Below are 12,065 nucleotides of genomic sequence, written 5' to 3' on the forward strand. Positions count from 1 at the left end.
TTCAGAAAATTATACCAACTAATTTGTTACTTTTTTAAAGAGGTAGGAGCTTTGTTTCTTGGTTCGGTCATGGTTAGAATACTATCATAGGTTGAGCTAAATTTCTGATGTAATAGGAGAATTCAGAATTTTGTAAACCTCTTTGATTAAAGATGAGTTCATTCATGTTCCTCGAAGCTGCGTTATAAATAGTAATGAAGGTAATGGGCTAAAAAGTCCCATTATGAGTATGATTTCTTACATTGAGGTTATTCTCCAATCAAGATTGGAGATCTTGATTGAAAATCTCTTTGTTGGTCATTATTGACACTATTTGTCCATACACTTTGAATGTACACATAATCTCAAAGAATGTAGAGCAGGATTGCGTCATGCACACGACATTTAAGGTAACTAGCATCATTGGTGCTCTCTCTTCTCATGGTATGTTTCATATATTTTGAATTTTATTTTTACATATATGTGAGTTCTTTGTTTTGGATGACCTTATTGCTGAATTGCACTTACATTAAAATATACAATATTTGTAGAGTGAACTACCAACCCGCCCCTGACCATTTCGCACAATGACAAAGCAACCCCTGACGAATATTGTAATCAACTTCGGTCCCTGTCCCATACCTCCGTCACACAAGCCAGTCCTTGTGGGTGAATCTCCGGTAAGAATGAACGGAAAAAGCTGAGCTGTCACGGTGAGTGTGTGAGCTTGCTGTTGTGGACGATTGCTGCAGACGTGGACACCTGAAATGGTCAGGGGGTTAATTGTCTGCATCCATGTCAACATAAAACGTGGTCATTTTGAGGGGAAGTGACCTTTCACATTTATTTCACATTGTACCATTCCATAAAAACCCTTCATTCACCTTTCAAAATTACTAGAAAACCCTACGAGAGAACGTTTTTCACCTTCGTAACCATTGTTTACCTTGGGGAGTTGGAGTGTCGTGTTGTCGTTGTTACTGGGGTGGGCATTGATGAAGCTGACATCATTTTCGTTGACGGAGCTCTGACGGCGCTTGGAGGAGTTGACTCACGGTGCTAGTCACAGTCTAGGTAAGCCCTGTTCTCCATGGACCTCTTTGTCTCTTGTGCTTTATGTGGTCCTATTAACTGACTCTAACACACCACCATTGATCTTTACAACTCACTTGTGGTCCTGAATAAACAAAACATGAAACCTGATTAAGTAATGTCCAACGTGATTACTCAGGGTTGATAATATATTATTTTAAGCACACATTAGAGAAAGTTAGAAATAGATTCCATTAATTTTGACTGTGGTGAATTTATGAAAATTGAAATGCTTGTCTTCCGTTCGTTGTTTCAATGTGCCACTAAGATTGGTATGCATATTTATTTTTCGCAGATGTCTAAATATTTAATTATTCCAGTGTTTCACCATGGGGAGATATTTTAGAATGATTCTGAAGGAGATATGTGCTATATGCATGGAAAAGTGAAGAGGTTTCCCTCGCTGGACCTGGATTATGTGAATTTTTTTGACTTGGTGACATTGTTTAAGGAGTTGGGTTACACAAGGTATAAGGAGATATTTTGGCTAGATATGAGAACACCCAACATGGAGGCTGGTCTTCATGCCATAAAGGAGGATATGGAGAACCAGATGAGGGAAAATAAGCTTATGAACAGGGACATTGATGAATTGCATATTTATTTTGAACACGAAGTGGATATGGCTGAAGTAATTGAGGATGGTGTGGCCCTTGGGACTGTTGTGGTGAGTTCATCATCATCATCCTCTGATGATGGATATGAGACAACAGAGGATGAGCCCTACAAGCCTCCTCTTTCTAGGTATGAGACAGATGACAGCAGTAGTGATGAAGGGATAAGAGCAAAAAAGAAAAAGAGGCGGCCAAAGAAATCATTGTCGGGTAAGAGACAAGTGGATGAAGAGGCTACTGGTTATGAAACAGATGACAAGGATAGTGATGAGGAACTTAGGAACACAGATGGTGAAGGGAGAAAAGGAGGCTAAGCTAAGAAAAAGATTGGGGGTAATAAGGCTTCTTCATCTGGATTTGGTCCTAAAGTTTCACCAAAAACTGCTAAGAAGAAGACATCTAAAAAGTATTCAGGTGTGAGAAGAAGACATATACTAAGGGATGGGCTGTAGGATGGATCAATGGAAGGCCATAATTCTGGGCCTGGGCCGAATGTTGGGCGACCAAGAAGAGGGCAGAAACCAAGCCCTGTAGGTGGGACAGAGGGTGGTGACAAAAATAATGTGGGTGAAGGGCTTGATAAGTTTGTCTCGGTTCCAACCAATATTGAGATGGATAGTGACTATGAAAAGCCATATGAGTATGAGAGTGAGGCCTTCAATAGACCAATCTCTTCAGAGGACGAGGGTAAGACAACATATGATCCATTTGATGAAGATACTAAATATGGTGAGGTTGAGTTCAAGGTTGGACAGTTGTTCCCAACAATTGAGCTTTTCAAAAAGGAACTAAAAGACTACTTTGTTTATGAAGGAAAGGACGTCTTATACATTAAGAATGAGAAGCATAGACTGAGGGTAGCATGTGCAGCTGATAAATGTCCTTGGTTGATATATATTTCTTGGAATTCTGCCAGTAGATGCTTCCAGGTGAAGACCTTAATTGATGAGCATTCCTGTGCTCGGGACTATGGTAGTAACATGGCTGACCGTCATTGGGTGGCTTCTAAGCTAATTAAAAAACTTCTCATTCAACCCGACATGAAGCCAAGACATGCAATGGAGCATATGATAAAAGAATACAACATCCAGCTGAACCCAATAATGATTGCAAGGGCCCTGAAAGTTGCTAGGAAAGAATTTTATAAAGCATTTCAAGGATCAGCAAACTAAACAATTGGTATGGGAATGTGCACGATGCACCACATTGCAAGAGTTCAACACTGCTATAGAGAAAATGAAGAAAGTGAATACGGGAGCTTGGGAGTATCTTCAAAGGTTTGAGCCTGCAGTGTGGACTAAAGCTTACTTCAGTCATGGTCCCAAAGTCGACAACATCACGAACAACATGTGCGAGGTGTGGAACGCGAAGATTGTCGAATACCGTGGAAAACCAATTTTGACGATGTGTAAAGACTTACGGTGCTACCTGATGAGAAAAATGGCCACACATAAGAGAAAATTGGAGGCTTGTTCTGGTCTATTGGCCCCTGTACAACAGAAAAAACTAGACAAATTTATTAAGCCTAGTGCCAATAAGTGGAGAGCAATTTGGGCTAGAGACAACGACAGAGTTTTATTTGAAGTGTATAGGGAAAACCACAAGGTAGGGGTAAATCTGCATCAAAGGACCTGTACCTGCAACGTTTGGCAACTCACTGGTAATTCTATGTCCTAACTCATTATCTCTATATATTGTACACCTTATTGTTACCATACTAAAATACTGTACTTTGCTTCAGGAATGCCTTGCAGGCATGCCGTTGCAGCCATGTACAAGATTAGGTTGAAGCCAGAGGAGTTTGTGCATAAGTGGCTAACAATGCAATCCATTAGGGACACTTACAAACATTGCATCAAACCTGTGAATAGTGAAGAGTACTGGATTCCATCCACTGCAGTACCATGTGATCCTCCACCAATAAAGAGACCTACATGCTGCCCAAAAATGAAGAGAAAGTTCGATCCAGTTGAAAAAGAAATGCACCTGAACAAAGCAAAGAAGACTTTTGAAGTTAGGGACGGACTTAGAGGGGGGCGAGTAGTGGCCTCGGCCCCCCAAAATTTTTAGAAACTATATTTATATATGAGATATGTATTTAAAAAAATAAAAAATATTATATAATTTAGTATTTTTATATGTATTATTTTTTATTATGTAATAGATTTATGTCTTAATTATTTAATTCACTAATATTTTTCACTTAACTAATTTAATATCATACCCTCAAGTCTTTGTAACTTTCAAATTAGTTTTTATATAATATTTTCTATATTTATATAAAAAATCATTTGTTTATTTTATATTAATATATTTAAAATTTATATTATTATATTAATAATTATTTGCATAGTTATATTTTGGTAATCACATTATGTACTTTAGATATTATTTTCTTATACAAAATACTTATTTTTCTTCTAAATTTATGTTGTTGAAAGAAAAACTTTTATAAAAATATCTTATATCTTGTATTCTATAAAGGTATTGTGTCTTTCAAATAATTAATAATTTATCATTTATTTTCAAATTTTTAAAAATTTTTGAAAGAATTAATTTTAATTAATAAGATATGTGATTATTTTTAACTAAACACGCTATAAATTATTGGTACTTTATAATTTTATAATGTACTATTGATATTGTTATATTTTTTTATGTAACTATCATATTAAAAATAAAATTGTAAAAAAATTTAAAATTATATATATATATATATATATATATTGATAAATTTTTTGAAAAACCAACTCTAATAACTATATGTTAATTATTTTTATGAAATGAAAAAAAAATTATCTAAAATTCGGCCCCTCCACACTAAATTTTCTGGATCCGTCTTGAAGTCACATGCAGTAAGTGTGGACAAACTGGGCATTACTACAAGACCTGCAAAAATGAAGCTAAGGACCCTAACTGGACACCCATGACCAAGAAAGAGAGAAGACCTGCTAAGTTACATATTGTAATTACCAATGACACCAGCCAAAACACACCACAGGTATCTTAGGGTTCGATTTGCCATATTATACATATTGTCAGGGTCTTAAGTGTCTGGTATTTTAATGGTCAAGGTTTGATTTGTCTTATTTAACTATTGGTTACCCATTTCGTTAGGATCGGCCACAAGAGGGCACTAATGTAACTCCACTTCAAATTGACCCTTTGGTAAATATTCTTTCACCCATAGTCTTATTGCTATTTTTTTTATCTAACTGCAAAGTTGTTAGTCTAGGAAAAAGCAAAGAAAAATAAGAAAAAGCAACCTAAAACGATTGGAAGGTCTAATCCTTCACTTACTCAAGATCATGTGGATGAGATACCCCTGTCACAAACTACACCACAGGCAGATGAGGTACTGTTGTGTGATTATATTACTTGTCTTTATTCAATATTGTCTTAATACGTAACTGTCTTCTTTTGTTGTTTCAGCCTGCATCAGAGACAATCAACTTGAATCAGAGGCCACCACAACAGCCCATTGATGCACCACTATTTTGTGGTACATTTTGTGCTTACTTGAGTTGATTTTATTAACTTTTTTCCACATTTATTCAATGAAATAACATGGTTTCATGACTTTTTCCTAGTTTGTACTTAAATGTAAAAACATTCTTTTTAGGCCTTAAATTTTCTATTTTTAATCCACCTTTGATTTCACTAGATGCCTTGATATGTTTGTTGAGTGATTTCAGGTTCAAAAGGCTAGGAATGGATCAAAGGAATAAAGAGAAATGCATGCGAAATGGAGAAATCATGGAAAATCAAGGATTTGGGATGCATACACCGACGCGCACGCGTGGAATTGAAGTCGCATGGCGACGCGTACGCGTACATGACGCGTACGCATGGAAAGCAAAAATGCCAAACGATGTGTACGCGTGACCCACGCGTACGCGTCGGTGCTTGCACGTGACTTCATTAAAGTGAAAATGTTGGGGGAGATTTCTGAGCTTCTCAGGCCCAAATCCAATTGAATTTCTGAGCCTATTACATGCAAAAGTCAAGAGGGGTAAAGGGGGAAGTCATAGTTTAGTTTGGGGGATGCTTTAGTTAATTTCTAGAGAGAGAAGCTCTCTCTTCTCTCTAGAATTAGGTTAGATGTAGATTAGGATTTCTTAGATCTAGGTTTAATTCATGCTTTGATTTACTTGTCCTTTACAATTTCTTGTTCCTCTACCCTTGCTTTCCTAGTTTTGTATTTCATTACTTATAATTGTTTACTTGGTAGTTGATGCAATTTATGTTTGATTTCTCTTATTGTTGATTTTAATTATTTATGTTAATTCCTTGTAATTAGTAGTTGTAGATTTATATTTCTTGCAATTTTATCTTGTTTTCCTTTTGTGCCTCCCAAGTGTTTGACAAAATGTTTAGAAGGATGTTAGTGTAGATCTTTCTCCTCTTGGCTTTGGTTGAGTAATAGGAGACACTTGAGTTATCAAACTCTTTGTTGATTGACAATTGTGTTGAGTTAAGAAATTAACTAATATAATTGATGATGACAAACATTATTTTATTTAGCAAAGTAAATAATTATTGTTGATTATTCTTTGATTAGATGTGGCTAATTATTTATTGATGCAAGCCAAAATGAATACATCAAAGAAGCCCAAACTGAATGAAAAATAAAACAAGGCTGGTGGGTCAATAACATAAACGAAGCCCAAAAGGAAACAAAGCTGAGAAATCAAAATGGGCCAAGCAAATCATATCTAGATCCAAGCCCGATTTAAATTCAACAAGCAAACTCCTCTCATTTGCTTTACCAACTCAACGAATACTTTTGCCTGCTGTGGTAAGAACTCAAAGAAAGAGAAAGAAAGCTTCTCTCCTACGCTAATCACCAAAGAAGCATGAAAGAGAGAGATTAAGCTTGAAATACAGAGGTCAAATCAGCAAGTTCAAACCAAATCAAGTTTAGGCAAAGGCTAAAGGTAAACCACTTCCTATTATATGCAAACTGCTTTCTTCTCTACTTCCCAACTCTCTGCAAGTCCAAAAATGGCATACAAGAGAAAGTTGTTTTTTACCCTAATCTGCTGTGTATCTACGGTCACAAGTGATTCTTGGGGACCAAGTAGCTTCTCAATGGCTCAGATCTGTTTTACCATTGGAAGACTTTTGTGGTTGCTGTTTTCTGGCTTTCGGTCAACAAAGAGGTTAGAAGCAAAGTCCCAAATTTAAGTAAAAATGGGAGAAAGTGAACGGCAGGGGTTGGTGAAGCACACTGCTCAAGAAGTTGACCTAGGAAGAGCAACCAAGCAACATGCAAGGAGATAAAAGAGGTTTTCTGTTCATTCAGAAGCCAAGGAGAGATAACCAGTGTATTGAGGTTTTGTTCTGAGAAGTATTCTTTGAAGAAGTTCATCTAACTGGACAGTGTTTCCTAGCCAAAGGAGCATTCCACCAGAATGAAGAACTGAATCAGAGACTAGCAAATCTGGTTTATCACATAGCAAAGAGGCTATTGATATAGTCAATCTCCTTCATGTTTGTTACAGATTGTATTTTACTTTTCAATGTTTATCTTTCTATAATTTCTTGAGTGAAAAAGCATATTGAAAGAGCTCAAGTAAAAGCCATGAGTGGAAAGAGGCTGAGAGGTACACTTGAGAGAAAAGCCTAGAGTTATTTTCAGATTTCTTTAGGTGAGTTTGTATCTTGTATCTAGTACCAGTGAGGTACCCCTTTCTTAGTTGGGTTAGCATTAAGAGTGAATAGTTAGGTATTAGCATAGCCAATGTCAAGTTAGGTTAGAACTTGAGTGTGAAAGGATTGTGTCAATCCTATGGAATTGGTGTATGTAATACTCTTAACTATAGTGAAAATTCCTCCATTGTTGTGGAGGATACTGGATGTAGGTTGCATAGCACAAGGCAATTGAACCAGGATACATGTTGGTGTTAGCTTCTCTCTTCTCTGCAATGTTCTATTTTCTGATATTCATGAGACAAAAATAAATTGTCTCATAAATTTTTGCTGCTGAGTTCAAACAGAATCAGAATTCAAAGTTTATTTTTAAAGGGTCATTTCAGTAACTTAAAAGAAAGGCATAGATTCAACCCCCCTTCTCTAAGCCTACCACAACCTTCAATTGGTATCAGAGCTAAGGTCTCAAGAATCAAGCTTAACCACTTGGAGCAAAGATCCAATGGCAAACAACTTGGGCACAACCATAGTTGCCTACACCCTCACTGAAGGCCAGTCAAACAACCAGCCACCTTTCTTCAATGGGAAGAACTATGCCTACTGGAAAGAGAGGATGAGGATCTTCATCCAATCCATTGACTACAACATATGGAAGATTGTTATGAGCGGTCCCAAGATTCCAACAAAAATAAGTGCTGATGGAGTGGTGACTCCAAAAGAAGAAGTTGAATGGAATGAGGACGGCAAGAAGAAGATGGAGCTGAATGCTAAAGCTATCAACCTTCTTCACTGTGCTATCAACTTTGAAGAGTATCGAAAGGTATCTAAGAGACAGCCAAAGAAATCTGGGAAAAATTCCAGGTTACACACAAAGGTACTAAACAAGTCAAAGAAACGAGGATTGATATGCTGCGAAAAGAATATGAGATGTTTAACATGAAGGATGAAGAAAGCATTGATGAAGCGTTTGAGAGATTCTCAATCATAATCAATGATGAGCGGATAATTTATACGCTTTTTGGCACTATTTTTAGGTAGTTTTTGGTATGTTTTAGTTACTTTTTATTATATTTTTATTAGTTTTTAAATAAAAATCACATTTCTGGACTTTACTATGAGTTTGTATGTTTTTCTGTGATTTTAGGTATTTTCTGGCTGAAATTGAGGGACCTGAGCAAAAATCTGATTCAGAGGCTGAAAAAGGACTGCAGATGCTGTTGGATTCTGACCTCCCTTCACTCGAAGTGGATTTTCTGGAGCTACAGATACCCAATTGGTGCGCTCTCAATTGCGTTGGAAAGTAGACATCCTGGGATTTCCAGCAATATATAATAGTCTATACTTGGCCCAAGTTTTGATAACGCAAACTGGCATTTAAACGCCAACTTTCTACCCTATTCTGGCGTTAAACGCCAGAACTGGCATAAAAGCTGGAGTTAAACGCCCAAACTGGCACTAAAGCTGGCATTTAACTCTAAGAAAAGTCTCTACATGTGAAAGCTTCAATGCTCAGCCCAAGCACACACCAAGTGGGCCTGGAAGTGGATTTCTGCATCATTTACTTATTTCTGTAAACCCTAGGCTACTAGTTCATTATAAATAGGACCTTTTACTATTGTATTTTCATCTCTAGAACACATTATGTAACTTTTATGTTCTGAGACCTCCATGGGAGGCTGGCCACTCGGCCATGTCTACCCTATTTTCACTTATGTATTTTCAACGGTGGAGTTTCTACACCACATAAATTAAGGTGTGGAGCTCTACTGTTCTTCATGAATTAATGCAAAGTACTATTGTTCTTCTATTCAAATCAAGCTTATTCTTATTCTAAGATATTCACTCGCACTACAACTGGATGAATGTGATGATCCGTGACACTCATCATTATTCTCACTTATGAACGCGTGCCTGACAACCACCTCCGTTCTATCTGCAATAGCTTGAGTGTGTATCTCTTAGCCTCCTGGTTCACGACGCATGGTTGCCTCTCCTGACAACAGAGCCCTCCATTTTGTGAGATCAGAGTCTTCGTAGTATAAGCTAGAATCAATTGGCAGCATTCTTGAGATCCAGAAAGTCTAAACCTTGTCTGTGGTATTCCAAGTAGGATCTGGGATGGAATGATTATGACGAGCTTCAAACTCGCGAGTGTTAGGCGTAGTGACAGACGCAAAAGGATCAATGGATCCTATTCCAACATGAGTGAGAACCGACAGATGATTAGCCGTGCGGTGACAGCGCATTTGGACCATTTTCACTGAGAGGACGGACGGTATCCATTGACAACGGTGATCCCCCAACATACAACTTGCCATGGAAAGGAGTATGAATGATTGGATGAAGGCAATAGGAAAGAAGAGGTTCAGGAGGAACAAAGCATCTTTATACGCTTATCTGAAATCCCACCAATGAATTACATAAGTACTTCTATCTTATTTTCTGTTTTAATTATATTTTAAATATCAAAATCCCATAACCATTTGAATTCGCCTGACTGAGATTTACAAGGATGACCATAGCTTGATTCAAGCCGACAATCTCCGTGGGATCGACCCTTACTCACGTAAGGTATTACTTGGACGACCCAGTGCACTTGCTGGTCAGCTGCACGGAGTTGTGTGAAAAGTGTGCGATCACGATTCCGTGTACCAAGTTTTTGGTACCGTTACCAGGAATTGTTCGAGTTTGGACAACTGACTGTTCATCTTGTTGCTCAGATTAGGTAATTTTATTTTAATTTTAAGCTTTTTGTTTTTATTATTTTTATTTTCGAAAAATTTTCAAAAAAAAAATTATTCTATGTTCTTCAGAATTTTTAAGAATGAATTCTAGAGTTTCATGATGATTTGTTGAAGTCTGGCTGGCTTTGAAGCCATGTCTAATCTTTTGGACCGAGGTTTCAACTTATCATCACAAGAGCTTGTTGATTTCTATCAATCTTGCTGTTGAATGTAATGATCTGCTAAAGCTTGGCTGGCCATTGGCCATGTCTAGTGTTTTGGACCGGAGCTTTCACTGAAAACTTGGCTGGCTAGTAAGCCATGTCTAATTCCTGGACCGGAGTTTTAGACTAACATTGCATGATTCCTGGAATTCTCATTAAAAATTTTGAATTCCTTATTTTCTCTTTTTCCAATTAATTTTCGAAAAATTACAAAAAAATTAATAAAATCATAAAAATAAAAAATAATGTGTGTTTCTTGTTCAAGTCTAGTGTCTATTTTTAAGTTTGGTGTCCTGCATATTTTTAATTTTCTTGCATTTTTCGAATATATGCATTATGTTCTTCAATGATCTTCATGTCGTTCTTGATGATTTTATTGGATCTGATCTTTAAATTCTCTTGTTTTGTGTATTTTGTTATTTTTCATATGCATTTTTAAATTGTTATTGTCCCTAGTATACAAACTTCTAAGTTTGGTGTCTTGCATGTCTTTGTTTTCCTGAAAAATTTTCAGAAATGTATTCTTAATGTTCATCATGTTCTTCAACGTGTTCTTGCATGCATTGTTTATTTGATCTTAGTTTTTCATGTTTAATTTTATTCTGTTGTTTTTTCTCTCTCATCATTAAAAATTCAAAAATATATCTTTTCAAGTCAATAATACAGAGAATTAAAGATTCAGAACATACAGCAGAGGAATTACAGAAAAAAAGCTGGGCGTTCAAAACGCCCAGTGAAGAAGAAAACTGGCGTTCAAACGCCAGCCAGGGTACCTGGCTGGGCGTTAATCGCCCAAAAAGGTAGTATTTTGGGTGTTGTTCCGAGGGTTACCTGAAACTGGAGGTCGATCTCGGATGAGATCTTCTGTACTGGTCGGAGATGACGTGTCCGGCTGGCTGATGGCGGCCGGAGCTGTTGGGTCCGACTCATTGGACTTGCTGCACTGCTGATCCTTGGCCACCGGAGGGTGGGGGGTACCTGCAAGAGACTCTGATGCCTAAGTTAGCACGGGTATTAAGCAGGTTTTTATGTAGAATCAGAGTATGAGTTATACCTGGGTGCTCCAGTGTATTTATAGTAGCGTGGGTTGACCTTTCTGATAAGATAAGTTAGTTATCTTATCTTATCTTATCTTATCTTATCTTGAGTGAAGTCAGCTTATCTTCAAGGAAACCGCCTTTATCTCTATAGGCTGGGATTGCCTTTGGATTCTGGGTCGTGTTCCTCTATTTTGGCCCTTTTATTTGGGCTTTTGCTGTCGATTTGGCCGAGTTCTTCGTAAAGAAGTCGGTCCGCTTGACCTGAACAGGTCGGTCGCTTCGCTACTGAACATCCCGGTTCGGACAGCTCGACCCCGGGTATGAACAGTGCCCCTGCTTGAGCTCGGTCTTCTTTTTGAGGTCGAGTTCTTGACTTCGGTCCTTCTTTAGTGAAGCCGAACTCAAGCATTTTGTCGATTCCTTTGAGCGGTGGCATTGGCTAGGGGCTCTGCCTCAATCCACTTTGTAAAGTAATCTACTCCCACTATGAGAAATTTAAGTTGTCCTGATCCCTGTGGGAAGGGGCCGAGAAGATCGAGTCCCCATTTTGTAAATGGCCACGGTGAAGTCACGCTGATGAGCTCTTCTGGCGGGGCGATGTGAAAATTGGCATGTTTTTGACATGGTGGACATGTCTTTACAAATTCTGTGGCTTCTTTCTGTAGAGTTGGCCAATAAAATCCTGCCCGGAGTACTTTTTTGGCGAGAGCTCGCGCTCCGAGATGATTGCCACAAATGCCG

The 12,065-nt window shown here is 37.7% G+C and overlaps 1 protein-coding gene across 1 annotated transcript; it reads left to right on the forward strand.

Annotated features, from left to right (window-relative positions):
• Positions 1–2,921: 2,921 nt before the first annotated feature.
• On the forward strand, positions 2,922–3,755 carry LOC148581770 (uncharacterized). The gene is made up of 2 exons (XM_088501899.1): positions 2,922–3,345; positions 3,427–3,755. Exons 1-2 carry the CDS (start codon positions 2,922–2,924, stop codon positions 3,753–3,755), a joined length of 753 nt encoding a protein of 250 aa, XP_088358025.1.
• Positions 3,756–12,065: the final 8,310 nt, after the last annotated feature.

The sequence above is a fragment of the Arachis ipaensis genome, chromosome B10, assembly GCF_059453495.1.
Source record: "Arachis ipaensis isolate K30076 ecotype BB chromosome B10, ASM5945349v1, whole genome shotgun sequence".
Lineage (NCBI taxonomy): Eukaryota > Viridiplantae > Streptophyta > Magnoliopsida > Fabales > Fabaceae > Arachis > Arachis ipaensis.